This window comes from Pseudonaja textilis, chromosome 5 (genome assembly GCF_049901715.1).
Source record: "Pseudonaja textilis isolate UNSWEBS1 chromosome 5, rPseTex1.2, whole genome shotgun sequence".
Classification (NCBI taxonomy): Eukaryota; Metazoa; Chordata; class Lepidosauria; order Squamata; family Elapidae; genus Pseudonaja; species Pseudonaja textilis.
In genome coordinates, this window is record NC_141994.1 from 24,564,794 (window position 1) to 24,586,838 (window position 22,045).

Consider the following 22,045-nt stretch of genomic DNA (forward strand, 5'->3'; position numbering starts at 1 on the left):
TTCTGACAGTGAGAACAATGAACCCATGGAACAGAAGTTTCCTTCAGAAGTTGTGGGAGCTTCATCACTGGAGGCTTTCAAGAAGAGATTGGACTCCCATCTGTCAGAAATGGTGTAGGGTCTCCTGCTTGGGCGGGGTGGTGGTAGACTAGATGACCCTTCCAACACTGAGTATCTGTTCTCTATTTACCTTAATGAAAAATCAGAAAATACACTTGAATTTTGAAAAAAAAAAAACACCTTTGGGACAACCATGATATGGATGACAGAGAATCTCTGTAGACTTAACAAGGTGAAATAATCAGTCTTATTGATTCCAAGGACATCACGAGAGAGATTCAAAGCTGAACTCTACGAATAAAGTCTTCAATTATTGTTGCTAACAAAATAGCTTGTTCAGATATCAATGGAGATTTTCAATCATCCATGGTTGTCCCAAAGGTGCTTTTTCAAGAAGCAACTGGACTTTCTGATTTTTCTTTTGAACACGTTTCACTTTTCATCCCAGAAGCTTCTTCAGCTCCGGCAGGATGGTGAGGAATGGAAGGATTTATGTTCCTTGCAGAAAGCTGGTCATTTGCATCCTTTTAGAGAGTCATTGAGGCCACTTGGAGGTTTATCTGTGTCCTCAGTCAATACTCAGGTAACCCTGAGGACACAGACAAACCTCAGGTACAACTCAGGTAACCCTGAGGACACAGATAAATCTCCAGGTGGCTTCATCGACCCTCTAAATGGATGCAAATGACCAACTTACTGCAAGGAATATAAATCCTTCCATTCCCCACCATCCAGTCCGAGCTGAAGAAGCTTCTTGGATGAAAAGTGAAACGTCTTCAAAGAAAAAACCAGGAAGTCCAGTTGCCTCTTGAAAAAAAAGCATCTTTGGGATAGCTTGTTCAGGGTTTTTAACACAGGGCTCACAGATGCAAGATTCAACACAAGATTTAACTTACCCATCGTCGGCCCAGATTCGGGCCTGTTTAAGGAGCTAATGATAACAAATCCAAACCCTTCGTTTTCTTTCCGATGGATGATGACGTCGCTGGTTTGCATGCTGTGCGAAGGGAAGCTCTCAGGGGGCGTTGCATTGTTGCTGGAGGTGACGTGATTGCTGTTGGCATATGTAGTGTAGTCGCTTCTGGGAGAACTGTGGTGGGTGGACACAGAGCCGGGACTTCTGCCATTCTCTGGACAAGGTTCTCCTGAAGGAAAGAAGAAGAAGAAAGAAAGAAAGACATTGATCAGAATCAGAGAGATTTTCTGCATTCTGTGGTGGTGCAGTGGTTAGAATGCAGTATTGCAGGCTGATTCTGCCAATTGCCAGGAATTCGATCCTGAACAGCTCAAAGTTGACTCAGCCTTCCGTCCCTTTCGGGGTGGGTAAAATGAGGACCCAGATTGTTGGGGGCAATAGGCTGACTCTGTAAACCACTTATAATGGTTGGAGTCCTCTTCCGGAGTCATGTTTTCACTTTTTGTGACCTATTTATGAGCAAAGTCAATGAGGAAGCCAGATGACTTAACAACCGTGTGACTAACTTAACAACTGATGAGATTCACTTAACCATAGTGGTAAAAAAAGGTCACAAAATGGGGGCAAAACTCAATTGTCTCAGTGACATAAATTTTGGGCTCGGCGGCGGTTGTAAGTCGAGGACTACTTGTAGTCAAGAAATACTGACATTTCAAGGAAGAAAGGAATCAACCTGCTGCTTTTTGGAGAGCACTTGACTGATCTTTTGAATTCTTCTTTTCCCAACAAATAGATTTTTTTCAGATTGGACAGAAATCCTACAGCAATATAAAACCTGTTTATAATTTTTCCCATTGTTAATGGGAAACCGTTTTGTTGATTTAAGGCAGAGACAGCTGTCAGTAATTTGGTGGGGTGAGGTTACCTACTTCCTGTCTCACCCAGATATATAATGTACATACATACATGTCCAAAGAGCTGCTGGTCCAGTCTACAGGGGAATGATTGAGTCTGTCATCTGCACCTCTGCCACTGTCTGGTTTGATTCTGCAACCCATCAAGACAGACACAGACTCCAGAGAGTAATTAGGACTGCAGAAAAAACAATACCTACCAACCTGACTTCCATGAAGGACATGTATACTACAACAGTCCAAAAGAGGGCTATTTACACACGCCTCACATCCTGGACATAAACTGTTTCAACACCTACCCTCAAAACAATAATATAGAGCCCTGCACACCAGAACAACTAGACACAAGGACAGTTTTTTCTCCAAACGCCATCACTCTGCTAAACAACCAATTCCCATAACACTGTCAAACTATTTAGTAAGACTGTATTACTATTCTTCTTCTCATCCTTCCTATTACCTATCTCTTCCCACTTATGACTATAACCATGTTGCTTGTATCTTTACAATTTATATTGTTTTATTGTTCCCTAGTATGATTTGATTGCTTATTAGTAACTTATCACTACCACTGTGTTGTATCTTATGATTCTTGATGAATGCATTTTATTTTTTCTTTATGTACACTGAGAGCTTATGCACCAAAAACAAATTCCTTGTGTGTCCAACCACACTTGGCCAATAAAGAATTCTATTCTATTCTCCATTTCCATTCTATTCTATTCTATTCTATTCTATTCTATTCTATTCTATTCTATTCTATTCTATTCTATTCTATTCTATTCTATTCTATTCTATTCTACTCTACTCTACTCTACTCTATTCTATTCTATTCTATTCTTTATTCTATTATCCTATCCTACCCTACCCTACCCTACCCTACCCTACCCTACCCTACCCTTTCCTACCCTACCCTACCCTACCCTACCCTACCCTACCCTACCCTATCCTATCCTATCCTATCCTATCCTATCCTATCCTATTCTATTCATGTCATTTGGCCTTCCGAATCATGACAGCCAGAAATTAAGTTTTTTCTCATCGCTGACTGTGGTGCTTAGTTTCAACTTGGGTTCAATAACTTTTATTTTCCGTTCCAAATGTCATGGCTTAATCATTGTTCAGTGGGATTTCTTTCTTTCCGTCATGCATTAATCCCTTCCTATCGAAGGACTGCCAGAAGAGACACTCCCAGGAGTAAATAATTGCCTCGCGGAAAGACTTTTCAACTGGAAGGTTTTTGCTTCTCGTTGAAAAGTAATAATCCATGCTGCGTTTGATTTTATCAGAATTGAAAGATCAAAGACGATCCCATTATTTATTTGACAGCAAGCAGATGGCACCCGGTTAAGAGCCAACCTGTCACTCAAACGATTGCATATTCTCGTAGAAATCAATACTGTTGCATTTGTTGTCATGTTTTTTGGGGTAAGACATTTGTTGTATTAACCATTCAGTCATATCTGCAGTAATTGAGACCAGTGAAAAGCAAGGTTTTACAACCTAGGTAGGAAAAACCCAAGGTACAAGTACAGATTAGGCGAAACCTGGCTCAAAAACAGGAACTGTGAGAGGGACCTTGACATCCTAGTGGAATGTGAAGCAGCAGCCAAAACAGCTAATACAATCCTTGGTTGTATAAACAGAGGCATATAATCAAAATCATATGACAATATTAGTACCACTTTATAAATCCTTAGTAAGGTCACACCTGAAATCTTGCATCCAGTTTTGGTCACCACATTACAAAAAAAGACATTGAGACTTTTGGGAAAAAGTACGAAGAACAACAACTAAGAGAATTAAAGGCCTGAAGATTAAAAGATATGAAGAACAGTTGCAGGATTTCAGTATGTGAATCTTTATACCATCATGGCCAAATGGTTGTCAAATTTTTTCTTGAAAACCTCCAGCGATGAAGCCCCCATAACTCTGAGGGGCACCAATTAATTATTCTCACTGTCCAAAATTTTCTCTTTATTTCGAAGTTGGATCTCTCTCACAGGAGTTTCCATCTAAGGCAAGGGTGTCAAAGTCAAGGCCTGCGGACCGGATCCCGCCTGTGGGGTGCTTAGATCTGGCCAGCCTGGAAACAGCAAAGGACTGGCCTGCGGTGCCTCTGCCGGAGAAAAACAGAGCTTGAGGGGGGGCCCCTCCATTTTCGCTGGCAGAGGGCTATCAGCACAAACTAAAAACAAAACAAAATAAGAAATGTTGCCCTTTTTTTCATTTCAGCATGCAAGAAGGGGCAGGAAAGGAGAAAGGGAAAGAGGAAAGAGAAAGAAAAAGAAGGAAAGATGGGAAGAGAGCAAGGAAGGAAAAAGAAGGGAAAGGGGGAAGGAAGAAGAAAGGAGAATGAAGAGGGAAGGAGGGAGAGAGGGAAGGAGGGAAGGAAGGAAGGAAGGAAGGAAGGAAGGAAGGAAGGAAGGAAGGAAGGAAGGAAGGAAAGTCATTTCTGTCCAAGGGAAGAAAGGAGGGAGGGAAAGAAGGAAGGAGATTATAACAAGAGTGAGGGAGGGTCTGTGGGAAATACTGTCTTAGCACCTGGACATCACAGGTGCCCCTGACATGAGTGACATCGAGCAGGCCATGCCCCCCCCCAGGTCAAATACAACCTTGATGCAGCCCTCAATGAAATCTAGTTTGATACCCCTGAACTAATGGTTCTTGTTCTGGCCTCAGGGAGCGAACAGAGTGACCCCCTATTCTCTGTGATAGCCCTTCAAGCTTTGAAGATGGCTATCATGTCACCTGCTCCTTCGTCTAAATATACCTAGTTTCCTTATTTGGTCATTGTTTAATTTCAGGAAATGTACATATACAGGAAAGGTTTTTTCCCCCCTTCTCTGCTTTTGCATTTTCAGAAAAACTGGAGGGAGTTAAATGGCCTCGATCCAGCTAAAATTAGTAATATTTAATTGAAAACAAGGGAACAAATTAATTGAAACTAATTTAATTAGCAGAAGCTGCATTCCTATACTCACTTAGGGAGAAACAACACAAAAGGACTTCTAGCAGGCAAGTATGCTTGTTGCATCGTTCATCATGTTTAGATTGATTCATTTAATTTAATTAATTTTAAATTATTTTAACTGGAACCAGTTTCCTGTTTTTTAAAAAAATATTTTTAATATTGAATGAGAACAATCGACACCAGCCTGGAAAAAAAAGAATGAAATAAACTAATGACAGTAGCATGCTGTTGATTTTATCCTAATGAGAATATAAATGATTCATTCAAAAAAAAAAGGATAGCAAATCTTTTATAAATGAATGTTACAAGAACCCTGATATCTTAATTCCAGTAAGAATTGCATAGGAACAAAGCGAAATAAAAACAGAAGTACTTTTGAGGGCAATAGTGAATAGTTCTGTATTTGTATTAGATTAGATTTTTATTTTAATCCATGTTCAATCAGTGGAATTAAATTCTAAGAAGCTGCAGAATGTGGCACTGTGTTTAAATCATGACAAATTATATCATACAGTAAATTTCAGAAACAAGAGCTGAAACTCCGGTCTTACTGGTAAATGAAAAGTTAATAAATCACCAGGCCTAGATGATAGATTAAGAAAAAAAATGAAAAAATCTCTGTATCAGCCATTGGTTGTTCCTGATTGAATAGCAGTTCTCAAAACATGACTTATTCATATGCTTTTCCACTGTAGTAAAGAACCTTCAGATCTTGCAGTTTTCAGATGAATTTATTGAACATCTTAATGGCACCTTTTCCTCAAAACGTCTTCATGAAAATACAGGAAGGTGTTTTTTTTTTTTTTAACAGAATGGAGAGTGAAGAAATAGTCAGCAAGACTAAGTGGAGATTCTCTACCAATGGAAGAATCAATAAAGGTGAAAATTTGTAGCTCAGGGTTGACATGAGGGGTCCTTGGTGCTCTCTGAACTTGCTTGTTTACTTGTGGACATTTCATTACCCAACTAGGTAACTTCATCAGTGCTACAAAGGAGGGAGGCTTGTGAGGAGGAGGAGGAGGAGGAGAAGGAGGAGGAGGGGGAGGAAAAGGAGGAGGAGGAAAAGGAGGAGGAGGAAGAGGAAGAGGAGGAGGAGGAGGAGGAAAAGGAAGAGGAGGAAGAGGAAGACTGTGGGTTCTTTGGTTCTCTTTGAGCTTGGTGCTTGCAGACAATTTAGTATCCAAACTAAGTAACATCATGAATGATGCATCAGTGACTGATGATATTACCTAGTTTGGCTATGAAACATCTTCAGGAAAACTAACCAAACTCAGAGACCACCAAAGACCCTGGCTAAAAGTGAGATTCTCAAAGCTTTTTGATGTACCAACCTCGTTATCAAGGACATCAAAGAGTTGTCATTAAGTGTGAGGGGCAAGTCTGAGAGATTCATAGTTGCTACTGTGATGGAAATAGGTCTTTCTAAACGGAAGGAATGGCCACGGCCACTGGAAACACAATTCAGTGCAAACAACTATCAAGGGACAAATGTTTGTACCCAATGTTTTTCCCTATCAAAATCAACCTTGATGCTGAGGACATTTCCCTAGTTTGACTGCTTAGAAAATAAATTCCTGTGGTTTTGTGGGCCAGTTCAAGAAAAGTATCAACCTTTGAACAACAACAAAAAAAGAAGACAAATTCCACATTAGGAATTATTGGCGGGGTGGTGGTGGAAAGAAAACGATAGATTGTACATGGAAACTTTCTGTCACCGCAAGACAGCTGTGAAAAAGGCAAATTCCATTTTTAGGCCCCATTAGCTAAGGCGTTGCAAATAAAATTGGCTGATGTAATAATGCCCAAAAGGAAAACTGTGTTCCCTGGTTGCATCAAAAACAAATGTGCAATGGAGGCAATCCGTTAAGGCTGCTGAAAGAATTCGTGCGTTAATCTTTAAGGCACTAGAGACCTGGTGACTTTTTACTATAGTCATCACTGCACACCTCCTTCTGTTGCATACACCTTTAGAATAGAGCAATAGAGTTGGAAGCGACCTTGGAGGTCTTCTAGTCCAACCCCCTGCTTAGGCAAGAAACCCCACACCATTTCAGTCTTCTTCTTCTTCTTCTTCTTCTTCTTCTTCTTCTTCTTCTTCTTCTTCTTCTTCTTCTTCTTCTTCTTCTTCTTCTTCTTCTTCTTCTTCTTCTTCTTCTTCTTCTTCTTCTTCTTCTTCTTCTTTTCTTCTCTCTTCTCTCTTCTTCTTCTTCTTCTTCTTCTTCTTCTTCTTCTTCTTCTTCTTCTTCTTCTTCTTCTTCTTCTTCTTCTTCTTCTTCTTCTTCTTCTTCTTCTTCTTCTTCTTCTTCTTCTTCTTCTTCTTCTCCTTCTCCTCCTCCTCCTCCTCCTCCTTCTTCTTTTTCTTTTTCTTCTTCCTCCTCCTTTCTCCCCCCTCCTCCTCCTTCTCCTCCTCCTCCTCTTTTTTTCACATTATCGGATGGTGGCGATCATGTTGTCAATCCTATCATCAGCCGCATGAAAAAGGGCTGCTGAGTTTTGTCCAATCCATTCCCTTAGATTTTGAAGCCAGGATGTTCTTCTTCTACTTGGACCTCACTTGCCTTCAATCTTTCCCTAGGAGAGGATTAAGTGAAGTATACCATATTTTTCTGGGTGTCGCATCACATGTCCGAAATATTCTAACTTTTGCTTTTTTGTGATTTTGATTATTTCCGTTGGTATTTATCTTATCATGTAATTGTTATTGTTGTTGTTGTTGTTGTTGCTGTTGCTGTTGTTCGCACAGTCAGCCAGATGTTCAGACTGGGTTTAGCATTTTTGTCTACCTATCGAGTCTTTACCAAGGACCTGGGATAGGCAAATCTGGATGTTTGATAGTGTTACAGATATTGCCGCAGGATGGAAGCTGTTCCAAGTGAAGCTGCCTTCTGCAATTGACAGATGGCCAATTTGTCAATGCCGATGGTGTTCAAGCAGTGTTCCAGTTGTTTTGGGACTGCTCCCAAGGCACCTATTACTATTGGCCACTACCCTTGCTTGCCTTTGTCATAGTCATTCTATTTCTATTTGTAGGTCTTTGTATTTTGTTATATTCTCAAGTTCTTTCTCTTCTCTTCTGCTGTCTCCAGGTACTGCCACATCCACTATCCATATTATTATTATATTAATAATATTATGATATTATGATATATAATTTATTATTATTACTATTATTATTAATTTCTTCTTGCTTTTTTATTAGTTTGTCAAAGTATAAAATGCAAAGAAAAAAAAGTAGTGGAAAATTAAGAAAAGGAGGATTTCAAAGTTGTGGTTGTGATGTTATTATCTTCTACTGTGCTAAAGAGAGTAGGATATCAGTGCCTTTTTCTTTCTTTTTCTCTCTTTACACTCTATCTCTTTTCTTTTCCCTCCCCCTTTTCTTAGTTTTTCCACTACTTTTTTTTCCTTTGTATTTTATACATTGGTAAACTAATTTTAAAAAAAATCAAGAACAACAACCACAGCAACAAATAAACAATACAATAATATTCTGCATGTCTTCACAACGGAGTGATCTTACTTGGAAAGACAGGTTGAAAGATAAGATGTGGGAAGGATCTCAACACACCAGCCAAGATTGTAGTGGTAACACAGAACAATGAAAGTGGAAACCCACCAAGGCCAACCAATAACTCTAAAGTAGGGGGTCCCCAAACTTGGCAACTTTAAGAGAAGAGAATTTTGGGAGTTGAAGTCCACAAGTCTTTTTTTTTTTTTGAGTAAAGTTTTATTTGGGTTTTCACACATACAAAATACAAGTAAAACATCTTTTCTGAAAATAGCATAGTCCTGGGTTGAACTTCTTTATACAGACACAAACTCAATTTCATGCTCATTTTTGGGTTCTATTCCATATCTTATACTATTCTACATTTTCTATATAGTTTTTCCACTCTTTTAATTTTCTCAATTTTATTTTTATTATCTCATCTCAATTCAAATCATTATATTTATACTTTTGTCTGTTCTGTTTCAATTTCACATTATCTTTTCTCATTAAACAAATTTTCTCCTGTAGTTACTAGAGTATGACACCTTTATATCTTTTAATTATATCCATTCAACTCTTATTTAAACTTTAATATATACCTTAAGGTTATGACCTTCAATATAATGCATAATACATAACTTCCAATTGAATTCTGCTTGGTATATTCTTATAATACACACTATATTCTTTTTTTAAAAAAAGGATTATAAATATATGTAATTATAAATCCTCATTCCATTCCAATTCAGTTCTATCATTAATAATCATTAAAATCTTAACATCTTTAACATTTCTTTTCAATTAAATATCATACTTCCTTAAAGACACATATAATCTCCATAATTAATTTTTCCCTTATTTCTCTTCACATATGTTTTATAAATCATTAAATATTCATTTTGTTACATTTATTTATTGACAAACATTCCACTGAATCACAATAGCTATTTTATCAAACATTTTAATCATACATTGTTTCATATTTTCTGAAATTATTTCTATTTCTAATATAACAATACTATCTTATGTACCTTTACAGAATCCCTTTTTCAGTTAGATTTTCACCCATTATTTCTAAATAGGTCCTGTTTCTCTATATCTTGCCCCGGTCCTTTGTAACTTCTTTTCCTTTCTTTCTTCCCTCTCATCTTCTCCCTCCCCTTTTTACCCCCTTGTCTCTCTACTTCTAATTTTCTCTTCTGCATTTCCCTCTTCTGTTGCTTTCTGATTTTATACTTATTTTTCACTCTATTCTTTTGGGGGGTTGTTTTTCCCAATCTTAAACTTTCCATTCTCTTTCCCCCCCTTTCCCTTTTTTCCCCCACCTAAGATTACTTGTTCATTAAAGATGGCTTCTTCTTTGTCGCAATCTTCTTGTTCTGCAGGCATTTCTTGTTGTTTCTCATAGTTCCAAATTTCCATTTCTAAGAACTGAAATATGAAGCCAAAAGAACCTCTCCCTTCTTGTGCATCTTCTTTGTCCTTTTTAAGTTCCATTCTCAGTTCTTCTAAAAGTGGAGCCATTTTAAACAGTTTTAAACAACCACCCGATTGATTTTAGTCATTCAAATACAATAACCAAGAATCCAGAGATCACCAAGTAATCCAAATAGTCCCAAGCTGTTTCTTCTTATTTCTTTTTCCACTTTCTCTTCCTGGGGTTTTACTATTTTGTTGCGATGTTTCAGTTAAGATGTATCTTTTGGAAGTCTTGTTGAGATTTTGCTGTAAGTTCTTTTTAATTCCAGGCAGTCTCCTCCCTTCCAGATCCTGACCTTTTATTCTTTTTCTCTCCTTTCCTGTTTTCAAAAGCTTTTAATTATCCAGAAATCTTTATTATCCCTTTGACTTTTTATATTCAGCATTAAATGCCTATTAATGTCAAAGTGGATTTTTTTTTCCAATTTCTTGCTTAAGTCTCTTAGCTGTCAGTATAAGAAAAGGAGAAAAAAAACCCAAATCTTTTCCCTTTTCTCTCTCCTTCGCAGCTTAAAAATCTTAGGGAACAATGTTATTTTTTTTTTAATAGTTTCAATTCCAGGGTACCTTATTTGTTGCTTTTGCTGTTTGACCCGGTCAACCAAAACTTTCTCTTCTTATCTTCCTCCTGCACATTCTTTTCCGGTCGAGTTCTTCTTTGTTGTGGCCATTTCTGACCACCGCTACAACCGCCTTAGGGAAAAGGAGTAATGGCCAGCTGGGGAGGAGAGATGAGGCTCTCCTCAACCCTGCAGGCAGTCTCCCCCTTCTTCACCACCTCTACGGGGTGGCTTAGCCCCGAAACCAGCAGGCTCGGGGTGCTCCAGCAGCGAGCATGGATCGAAACCGCACAGAGACGCGATTTCGGTCTGTCACCGAAGAAGATCAAACCAGAAGAACCAAAGTCCACAAGTCTTAAAGTTGCCAAGTTTGGAGACCCCTGTTCTAAAGGAAAGTCAAAACTTTAAGTACGTTGTTGTACCGGTTTCGAACTCATTAAAAAAATGTCCTCCCTGCAAACCCTCAACTCACCTGAAGGGGGCACCTTTCTTCTCACCGTGAGGTTCACCTGCCCATTCCGAGCTGCATTATGCATGAGATCGATCACGTAGCGGTGAGTTTTGCCAGCCACGGGGATGCCGTCCACATAAACCAATTCGTCGCCAGGATGCAGGCGCCCATCTCTGTCCGCAGAGCCCATCGCGATGACGGCCCCGATCAGAATCTGAGTCCAAACAAACAAGGGATGTGAGAAATGGAAATACGAATCCAGCCAAACAAATTTGCAGAATTCTGCAACGAGTACTAGAATTTTCCTCTTGTCCAATCCAGATTTTGTATGTGTGTGTGTGTGTGTGTGTGTGTGCACGCGCACACGCACATGTAGTTTTGCAATAGGATTCAGGAGTCATCCTTCATAGAACACAAAGGGAATCTTCCATAACACAAGTAGTCCTCAGGTTACGACTGCAATTGAGCCCAACATTTATTTTGCTGTGAGAAATATTTCTTAACCAGTGTTGTAGTTAGCTGGCAGCAGGTGCAGATGGCTGAGAAAAGCGAGGACTCAGATGAGGGACCAGGACCATCAGGGAGTGGACTGCTGCCTTCAGAGATTGTGGGGGCTGGCAGCAGCAATGAGGAGGTTCCCCAAGAGCCTGTGCCAAGTGCGCGTGTGTGCAAGGCTGCTCGCAGGAAAGAGCACCTGCAGTAGCACGGGCGACTTGGACTCGGGAGTAAGGCTGAAAGGTAATGGCTCCTCCTTCAAGAAGATAAAAGCCAGCTGTGAAGTGAACATTCTTTGCAGGAAGCAAAGACGTTTTGAAACTCAGCCTTGTGGACATTGCAGTATCTTAAATTGGTATTTGAAGACTCTTGTGTTGTGAAATATTTCTTATCTGTTATTCTTGGCAGATTAGCACAGTTTTGGGAAGGCTTATGTTTATCAAAGTTAATTAGTTTGCAGCAGCCTTTTAACCGGGGATTCATAAGACTCATTAAAAGGTTTCTGTTCCCTTTGGTTCGTGTTTGTTTTATTGGACAAGGGTTTGGGTCAGAACAACCAGTGAGTTTCTCCCCATTTTAAGACTTTCCCTTACCGTAGCTGTTAAGTAAATCATTGCCACTTGTTAAGTTAGGAACACGGTCGTTAAGTGAATTTGGCTTCCCCGTGGACTTTGCCTGTCGGAAGGTCACAAAAGGGGATCACGTGACTCCCTGGAAACACTGTGACCATCATAGCTATGAGTCAGTTGCCAAGCGTCTGAATTCTAATCACATGATCACGGGGGAGGCTGCGATGGTCGTACGTTTGAAAAATGACCCTAAGTCACTCTTTTCAGTGCCGTTGTAACTTTGAACGGTCACTAAATGAACTGTTGTAAGTTGAGGACTACCTGTAGTCACTATAACTCAAGGTTTCTGAAGGAATTAAAGGGCAATTTTTCTTAAATAGCACTGGGATTCATAATCCAAATAGCAATCTATATATATAAAAGCAAAATACCACGCATTCATCATCACAAGATCTCCAGAACCATTAAGCCTACAAACTTGAAATTTAGTCCGTATGTTCTTCTTGGCTTCTAGGTGCTCACTAAGGAAGGATTTTTCAAAATGACCATCAGAGCATTTAGAATATTTCCTATATTCTTATTATTAACGTGCTCTGATGCTAAGGAGTTCTACTCCCCACTCCCCACCTGAAAAGAAATCTCTTCCAAAGGCAAAACTCAAGCAGAGGAGAGGAGTTTCAGTTCCAGTTTCACAGCAGCACCCAGCAGCTTTAGTACAGAACAGTTGAGCTAAGCCACGCCCAGGCTCCTTGCTGTCTCCTTCTTGCTCACACAGCAAATACTGTTTCACTTACCAAACAGCCTTCAACTCTCTCACACACTGACAGGATGCTAGCCAGATGAATACTTATGGATGCTGGTAGGCAGAGACAGAATTCCTCCCCTTATTTTCCTCCCCCCAAACTAAGCCCGATCACATAGTTTCGTAGTGAAGCACGAGTATCAAGCTACATGTGCAACAATTACAGCACCCCCCAAAATCCTTTTTAAAGGTCGGATTTAAAATTCAAAAATATAAACTCTCATGCAATTCAGTCTGTAAGGATATAGGACACCAGGAAAAACCAGAGTTTTGCAGGACAAAGCTATTTTGGTATTTTTAAAAAAGATTTATTTGGTACCGGTAACCTTTGGCCCATGCCCTAGCTGGAGAAATTGCTTCCTTCAGAAGTCTTGTTTTAGCAGAAACTGTGGTTGTGGTGTGTGAACTCCTGAAGGCTCCGTGACAAGATAATTGCAACTGCCTGTTCCTGTAGGCTTTGCTCCTCTCGATTATAATCTGATAATACGTTTTATGTTGTAAAACGTTGATTAGACACTTGGGCCATTAAAGAAGTTTCTGCTTCCCGCAGATGAGAAATAAATGTTCTCTGTGAATTGTGTTGTTATCTTCTGACATCTCATTTAATTTTAGAACCTGGTTTTTGACTTGTTTCCCTGCTCCAGATAGTTGGGGGAGGGGGTTTGGGAAAGTTGATAATGGACTATTGCAATCTGGGAGCTGGGAATCTAACGACCTCAACACGATTATCGTGTTATACACGATTATAATACGATGAAATAAACGAAGCAATGTTATGAACACGAAAAGAGAATATTTTTAGCTCGGAATTGAACTGTGAGGTCCTTGGTGCTCTCTGAGCTTGCTGTGGTTTTCTTGCAGATGTTCCATTGACCCAACTAGTCAATGTCATCAGTGCTAGAAGGGAGTGGGGTTTGGGGAGAGGAGGAGGAAGAGGAGGAGGAGGAAGAAGAGGAGGAGGAAGACTGTGGGGTCCTTGACACTCTCTGAGCTTGATTTTGCAAACGTTTCATGACCCAACAAGGGTAATGTCACCAGTATTAGAAGGGAAGAGGGTTTGTGGGGAGGTGGAGGAGGAGGAGGAGGAGGAGGAGGAGGACTGAAGGGTCTTTGGTACTCTCTGAAGTTGATTCTTGCAGATGTTTCATGACCCAGCTAGGTCATGTCATCAGTGCTAGTAGAGAGTGGGGTTTGTGGAGAGGAGGAGGATGATGACTGAGGGATCCTTGGTACTCTATGAGGTTGAGTTTTGAAAATGTTTCATGACCCAACTAGATAATGTCATCAGTGCTAGAAGGGCGTGGAGTTTGTGGAGAGGAGGAGGAGGGGGGGGGGAACAAGATGACTATGGGATCCTTGGTACTCTCTGAGTTGATTCTTGCAGACATTTCATGACCCAACTAGGTAATGTCATCAGTACTAGAAGGAAGTGGGGTTTGTGGAATGGAGGAGTAGGAAGAGAAGGGATGAAGGAAGAAGAAGAGGAGGACTGGGGAATCCTTGGTGCACTCTAAGCTTGATATTACATCACCCAACTAGGTAAAATCATGGGTACTACCAATCTGCATGTTAGCATTGTTGATATTACCTAGTTTGGTAATGAAAGGTCTGTTAGAAAACAACCAAACTCAGAGAGCAAAAAGGACCCCACGTAACAGGAAAGTTACTTTGGTTCTTTCTCACAAAAAAGTACTTGTCAGAATTCCAGCAATAGCTCTAATTAAATCATGATTCTCGAGCCAAACTTCAAAAAACTTCAAAGGATTTTTTAGAGGTGACATACTGGCACTGCCCTGTATGAAGCCCACTCTGGCCTACGTCATTTACCATCACCTGTGACCCTGTTTCCCCCTCCCCCCTGGGTGTGTCCTAAATCCAATTCTCCAATTGAGCCCATTCACAGGCTGGGTGTTATCATTCACGTTCTCCAATTAAATATATTTGTGGGTAAAAACTCTGGTAGATTAGTTACAATCTTTTAAAGATAAGAGTTGGAATGTAATTTAACTTTCAAACTGCTGCATTAAGAGGAGGAGACTTCTTGCAAGAAGAGGAAAGAAATCCCTAATCAGTGATAAACATCGCAGATCATGAAGAGTGATGGAGTGATTGGTTATTTCAGAAGGATTCCTGTTATGTTTGGGAATCACCTTGATTAGAAAGTGTTGGGCATGAAGCGTTGTCAAAATTCTCTGCCAGGCTCTTGATCTCTGATGGTTTATTTATACACATAGTCCTCAACTTACAAGCACAATTGAGCCCAACATTTATGTTGCTAAGCAAGACAGTCATTAAGTGAGTTTCTCCCCCATTTTATGACCTTTCTTGCCTCGGTTGATAAGCGAATACCGCAGTTGATGGGTTAGTAACCCGGTTGTTAAGTGAATCTGGCTTCCCCATTGACTTTGCATAGAATTCAGAATCCTCTTTTCCTTTTAATTCTATAGTCATCCTATCCATTTCCGCACAGTTGAAATTTTTTTTGATTACGAGTCCTTTGGATGGTATGTGTTCTTTCTTCCAACATTGCGCAAAGGCTATTTTGGCTGCTGTTGTTATATGCAGCATCAAATATTTTATCCTTTTATTTTACCTTTAATTACCCCTAGGAGGAATAATTCCAGGGTGAATTCTATCTGATTTCCAATTAAATCGTGTATCCATTTTTGTATTTTCTTCCAGTATTTTTTCGCATTGGGGCATAACCACCATGTGTGATAGAAGGTACCTTGTTTTTGTCTGCATTTCCAACATTTTGGATCTAAATTATGTTAAATCTTAGCCAACCTTGTAAACATTTTATATTGATTTTCTTTATAGGCTGCCAATTTTGTTATCTTATAGTTTATATTCTATATTTTTTCACGCTCCTCTAACTCAATGTTATGCCCAAAATATTTGGCCCATGCTATCATCGATCTCTTAACTATCTCCTCTGCTCTGTCAAATTCTTGCTCGTCAGAAGGTCGCAAAAGGGGATCCCATGACACTGCAACCATCATAAATGCGAAGCAGCGGCCAAATATTCTGAACTTTGATCACTTAATTATGGGGAGGCTGCAATGGTTGCAACTGTGAAAAATGGGCCTAAGTCCCTTTCTTTCCAGTGCTGTTGTAACTTTAAACGGTCACTAAATTGATGGTCGTAAGTCAAGGACTACAAGGAAAACAATCAAGCATCCAGACGCTTCAGCGCAATTATTGGGGTGATTGCAGAGCCAACATTTGCTTCATGCACTTCGGCTTTTGTGAAAAAAAATTACCTTTGACTGAATATTCAGCTCAACGGAGACTGTGAACGAAATGAGTAATGCTTTTCAATGGAGTCATTCTTCACCTGATGAAGCATTGACAGATATCATAAGGGAAGCATAGATGTGTGTATAAATCAGTTGGTGGTGAAGGCACACCATTAGTCCTGCTCCTTGGACGCTGAGCACAATATTAAATGACTTCATAGGCAAATAGGTTCGCACTGTCCTCTGAGAGCTTTAATGACAGCCCAAAGGAGCCCAGTATTCCAGTGAAAATATGCACATTTTTTTAAACCACCCTACCAAAATTCCTTGAAGTCAGTTCCTTCAATTCCTTGAAGTCCGTTGCAACTGACTTTGGTCTGAGAAGCCCATCCTCAGGCATTCTCTAAATAAAGCAATGGCTTTACATCTTGGACATAAACTGTTTCAAGTCCTACCCACAAAACGACACTAAAGAGCAACTAGACACAAGGACAGTTTTTAACTGAACGCCATCATTCTGCTAATAATTCTACAAATAATTCCCTCAACACTGTCCAGCTATTTACAAAGTCTGCAGTACTATTACTGTTAATCTTCTCATCACTCCTTATCACCTATCCCCTCCCACTTGTGACTGTATGACGGTAACTTTGTCGCTTGTATCCATACGATTTATATTGACTGTTTCCTAGTATGATTTGATTGCTTACTGTGCCCTATGACTAAGTGTTGTACCTTATGATTCTTGACTCTTGATGAATGTATCTTTTCTTTTTATGTACACTGAGAGCATTTGCACCAAGACAAATTCCTTGTGTGTCCAATCACACTTGGCCAATAAAGAATTCTATTCTATTCTATTCTATTCTATTCTATTCTATTCTATTCTATTCTATTCTATTCTATTCTATTCATCTCCTCCCACTTATGACTGTATGATTGTAACCTTGTTGCTTGTATCCTTATGATTTATACTGACTGTTTCCTAGTTTGATTTGATTGCTTATTGTACCCTATAGCTATTATTAAGTGTTATACCTTATGATTCTTGACTCTTGACAAATGCATCTTTTTTTTTAATGCACACTGAGAGCATTTGCACCAAGACAAATTCCTTGTGTGTCCAATCACACTTGGCCAATAAAGAATTCTATTCTATTCCCCATTATTTTAAAAGAGTCAACATATGGGTTTTTTTTTCCTAGGCTGAAGAATCCTGTGCACCCTTGGGAAAAAAAAACTATAACATAAAAAGAGAAGAAAGACATTCTTTTACTCTTTGTCACCAGGGACAAAGAGGAACCTAAGAGCTTGGTATGTCTCAGAGAATAGCGAATATAAAATGTAAACAGAGAGTGGGGCAGCATCTGTGCCAAACAATCTTATTCAACTGCCCCCCTTCTTTTTGGAACTATATACATCAGTATGTAGGAGATGATCAGGCTGAGCCCGAGGGAGGGGTCAAACATGTTATAAGTCATGAGACCCTGCATGATCACAAGAGATCTACCAGTAAGTCCAACCCATCTTGAATGTCTTCCTTATCTCCCGCTCATTTTCCTTGGCCGTTAGTTGGCCAGATTCTTGTAGAGAGATTAAACTTGCAATCAATCTTTGTACTCATTTGAATTGCTTGAACCTCCTGATTTCGCCAGTGCCTGACACAGTAACGGATAAGAGGAAAAACTTTCAGGAACAGGAGGAAAGGTTACAACCAAGAAATGGTCAGATAAAAGTAATCCGAGTCTTGACCAAGTATCCATCTATAACCAAGTATCCATCTCAGACAAGACCTTCCCTAGTTCAAACGAAGGTAACGGGAGGGATGGAAAAAGCTTATTCAGATTTGCAAGATTGTAATGGTAGCCTAAGGGGGTGCAATGGCTCAGTGGTTAAAGATGTTGAACTTGCCAGCTGACATTCTGTGTTTGAGACCCAGCCCCCCTCCCCCCCGGTGACTGAGTGAGCTTTCATTCCTGCCTCAGCTCCTGGCCACCCAGTTTGAAATCATGGAAAAGTGAGTAGATTAATAGCTACCATTTTGATGGGAAGTTAACAGTGTTTCTTTGGCATATAGCCATGCTGCCCACATGGCCACCTATTCTGACCAAGACTTACTTATTTTAAAAACAAGTCTTATTTTATTGCAACACTGGGAATTGTTTTCATTCCCAGCTGTTAATGAATCGCAAATAGTCCCTCGAGATAAGCACCCACCTTTCTTTTCTGTGAAGTGGTGCCAATAACAGAAGTATCAAATGAACTAGAAAGAAAACCAACCGAAGTACAAAGAGCTTCAAGAATGAGTCTGAACCGAACAAATGACTTTGCTTCCTGCAAAGGTTTCATCACCTTTGCCTATCCTTTATACCTTATGGGAGGGACAATCACCTCCCAGCCTTACTCCCGAGTCTCCCCTTTTGTTTCAGCTGTTCTCGCCTTCTAGCAGCTCTGTGCACTCACACACTGAGAATAGGCTCCCCTTGTTCCTCTGCCTTGCTCCTTCCAGACTCCGGAGGGTCTAGAGTCAGCACATAACTCCCAGATAGTCCTGGCCCCATCTCTGCATTAGATGCAGGACCCTTGTCTGAGTCCTCTCCAGACTCCCAGACTGGACCCCGTTCTTCCCCACTGTCCAATTCTGCTGCTGTCTGCATAGGCTGCCGGCAAACCACAACACCACGGAAGTGTCTTCAGATACCACTGGCTCCCTTGGCCAAGAAACGGAGGTGAGCATTGTCCTCTGGACTCAGACAGGACTGGACCTGGAAACCTTTTCCTTTTTAATGTTAACTTATGTAACTTTGGGTTCCTACTTTGGTCTACCTTGGTGGGCTGACAATACCATAGAACAAATGTTTACTTTTACATCTGTTTTAGCGCAATTGTTGTGTTATTAGTTCTATCCTGCTCCATGATGGAAATAAAATTGATGGAACCAAAATGGAAAATGTTTCCATTTTGATTGGGTGCTGCAATGTTGAACAACGACTGCAAATCATGGCCTTATGAATTTCAGAATGCAATTGAGTCTCAAGATATAGACCGACAGTTTTCAAGAATGAAGGATGAGCAGAGCACTAAAACACAGCTCAAAAATCCCAACATTATTATGCTTCTCCAGCAATCTTTTTTTTCCCAGAGCCGTGTAGTAATGCACAATGTTCATTTTCTCTGAAAATGTTGAAGTGCAATTGTGCTGTTTGGCTGCCAAACCTGGGCTTTATACTACCTGAAGACAATCTGCAAGAGCTTGTAAATCAGAATCTTTTCAACGATGCCAAGAAGGAGAAAAAAAACGAGCCGTGTAAAAAGACGGACAATACACTCTCGGTAACATCGTACAGACTGATTTGCAATGACAGCTTGTAGATGGAGATGGTGATTCCTCGAGAGGCTTGCTTTTTTCAATATGTGAACAAGTTAAAAAAGATGCCACTTTGCTACTGCCATAATCTCTCTCTCTATAAAAGCGAAATACCCCTCACGCATCATCACAAAATCTCCAGAACCGTAAAGTCTACAAACTTGAAATTTGGCACGTATGTTCCTCTTGGCTTCTAGGGGCTCACTAAGAAAGGATTTTTCAAAATGACCATCAGAGCATTAATATTTCCTATATTCTTATTATTAACACGCTCTGATGCTAAGGAGTTCTACTACCCCTCTCACCTGAAAAGAAATCTCTTCCAAGTGCAAAACCCATGGAGAGGAGAGGAGTGTCGGTTTCAGTTTCACAGCACCAAGCTGTTTTAGTACAGAACAGTTGAACTAAGCCACGCCCAGGCTCCTTGCTGTCTCCTTCTTGCTCACACAGCAAATACTCTTACAGTTTCCAAAAAGCCCACAACTCTCTCACACACTGACAAGATGCTAGCCAGATGAATACTGATGGATGCTGGTAGGCAGAGACAGAATTTCCCCCTCTTATTTTCCTCCCCCAAAACTAAGCCTGATCACACAGTTTCATAGTGAAGCATGGGTATCAAGTTAGTCCAAGTATATATTCCTGACAAAACAGACACCAATCGTATAAAGTTGTCAAGAACCCACTTACTGGCTGCCCCGGTTCATCTCCTCCAAGAATTCTGAAGCCAAATCCAGATTCCATTCTCCGAAGATGAACATCTAACTCCTTGTAATCAGAACCTGGTGAAGATAATAATTGATTTGAGAGTTGATTTCTGCCTTGTATGGAAACTTACCAAAAATAAATAAATGGCTGCTCTAAAGAAAGAGTGACAAGGTTCTAAAGGATTTTTTAAAATTAATTTTTGAAGCTGCCCAGCCTTAGCGCATATACTAAGGCCACATCTGGAATACTGCATCCAGTTTGGGTCACCATATTACAAGGAAAAGAAATGTTGTGTCTTTGGAAAAAGTGCGAAGAAGAACAACTAAGATGATTAGAGGCCTGGAGAATAAAATATATGGAGATCCATTGCAGGAATTGGGTTTGTCTAGTCTAAAGAAAAGAAGGACCAAGGCGGGGACATGATAGCCATATTCCAGTATTGGAGGGGCTGCCACAAAAAAGAGAGGGTCAAATTATTTTCCAGAGGACCAGAGGGCAGGACAAGAAGCAATGGATGGAAATTAATCAAGGAGAAAAGCAAACTAGAATTAAGGAGAAAGTTCCTAACAGTGAGGACAATTAACCAGTGGGACAACTTGCCACCAGACATTGTGGGTGCTCCATCACTGGAGGCTTTTAAGAAGAGATTGGACAACCATCTGTCTGAAATGGTATAGGGTTTCCTGCAAGAGCTGGGGGCTAGACTAGAAGACCTCCAAGGTCCCTTCCAGCTCTATTCTGATTGATGTTTAAATATCAGTTGATGTTGAATACAAGATGTAGTCTTCAAGGCATTTATATTTGTCCTTAACTCTGGGAAGAATGAACACCAGAAAAACAAAACTTTCTCTTACGTATGTCCCAAAGGTACTTTTTCAAAAGTCAATCAATTAATCAATCAGAATAGAGCTGCAAGAGACCTTGGAGGTCTTCTCGTCCAACCCTATACCATTTCAGACAAGTCCATCTCTTCTTAAAATTCTCCAGTGATGAAGCACTTACAACTTCTGGTGGTAAGCCATTCCACTGGCTAATTGTCCTCACTGTTGGGAAGTTTCTCCTTAATTCCAGGTTGCTTCTCTCCTAGATCAGTTTCCATCCAATATTTCTTATCTTGCCTCCTGCTGTTTTGGAAAATAGCTTTGACCCCTTCCCCCTTGGGGCAGCCCCTCAAATATTGAGAGGCTTTGTTTTTCCTTGCAGACGCTTTGCTTCCCATCCAAGAAGCTTCTTCACGTCTGACTTCTGACAGAACTTGTGGGCAGAACCGAAGAATGGATGAGAAATGAAAAGTTTTCAAGGAAAAACAAAGGAAATCCAGTTGCCTTTTGAAAAAAGAAAAAAAGAAAAAAAACCTGGAGGATTGAGAATCTCTACAGACATTCCTGTCACACGTCCATATCAAAATTCATGTGATTGACTTTCTTGGAGCCCCCTCAATTTTTTAAAATTAGCAAGCCATTCTTCAGAAGATGGTTTTGGATACCTGCATTGGTGGGATTGATTTGTTTCAAGACTGAAAACTTTGCGGTCCTCCAGAAATGGTTGAATGCCAACTTTTATCAGCTCAATCAACATTCCACTGCCCTAGACTTAATCAGTAAGAGTTTATAGTATATATAACACTGCTACGGCATTTTAGGAGTAAGCCTTTATGGGGAAAAAAAATTCCAAGAGCAATTTCTATATATTTTTTTTAGGAAAGATTTACAAGCAAAAGAGCAGAAGCTCGATCTAAGAAAACCTAAACATTTTCAAAAAAACACCAATGTAAAACTTTTCATGTAATGCTCATTCCACATAGCCATGGGCTTGTTAGCCTATGCAGGTTTTGTAAACGGGGCATCCCAGGCTGCATTTAAAAAATGTGGTGCTATATTGGGATTCTGGCAGTTATTCATTTATTTATGAAATTTATTTGTAGGCCAGCTCGTATCCAGCTCTGGGTGGCTTATAACATAAAAATATTGCAAAACATTCAAATTATCCATTGTTAAAAAAAACAAAACACCCCACAGCAG

The 22,045-nt window shown here is 40.0% G+C and overlaps 1 protein-coding gene across 12 annotated transcripts in view; it reads right to left on the bottom strand.

The window, feature by feature from the left end:
• MAGI2 (membrane associated guanylate kinase, WW and PDZ domain containing 2) overlaps positions 1 to 22,045 on the bottom strand; it is a 566,496-nt gene that overhangs the window by 49,138 nt on the left and 495,313 nt on the right. For all 12 annotated transcript variants that reach the window (XM_087934364.1, XM_087934361.1, XM_087934362.1 and 9 more), the window contains 3 exons: positions 20,007 to 20,098; positions 10,866 to 11,058; positions 957 to 1,205 (listed from right to left, as the gene is read on the bottom strand). In XM_087934364.1, the coding sequence (XP_087790490.1) occupies positions 957 to 1,205; positions 10,866 to 11,058; positions 20,007 to 20,098 (534 nt within the window). The remainder of the gene's footprint in view (positions 1 to 956; positions 1,206 to 10,865; positions 11,059 to 20,006; positions 20,099 to 22,045) is intronic.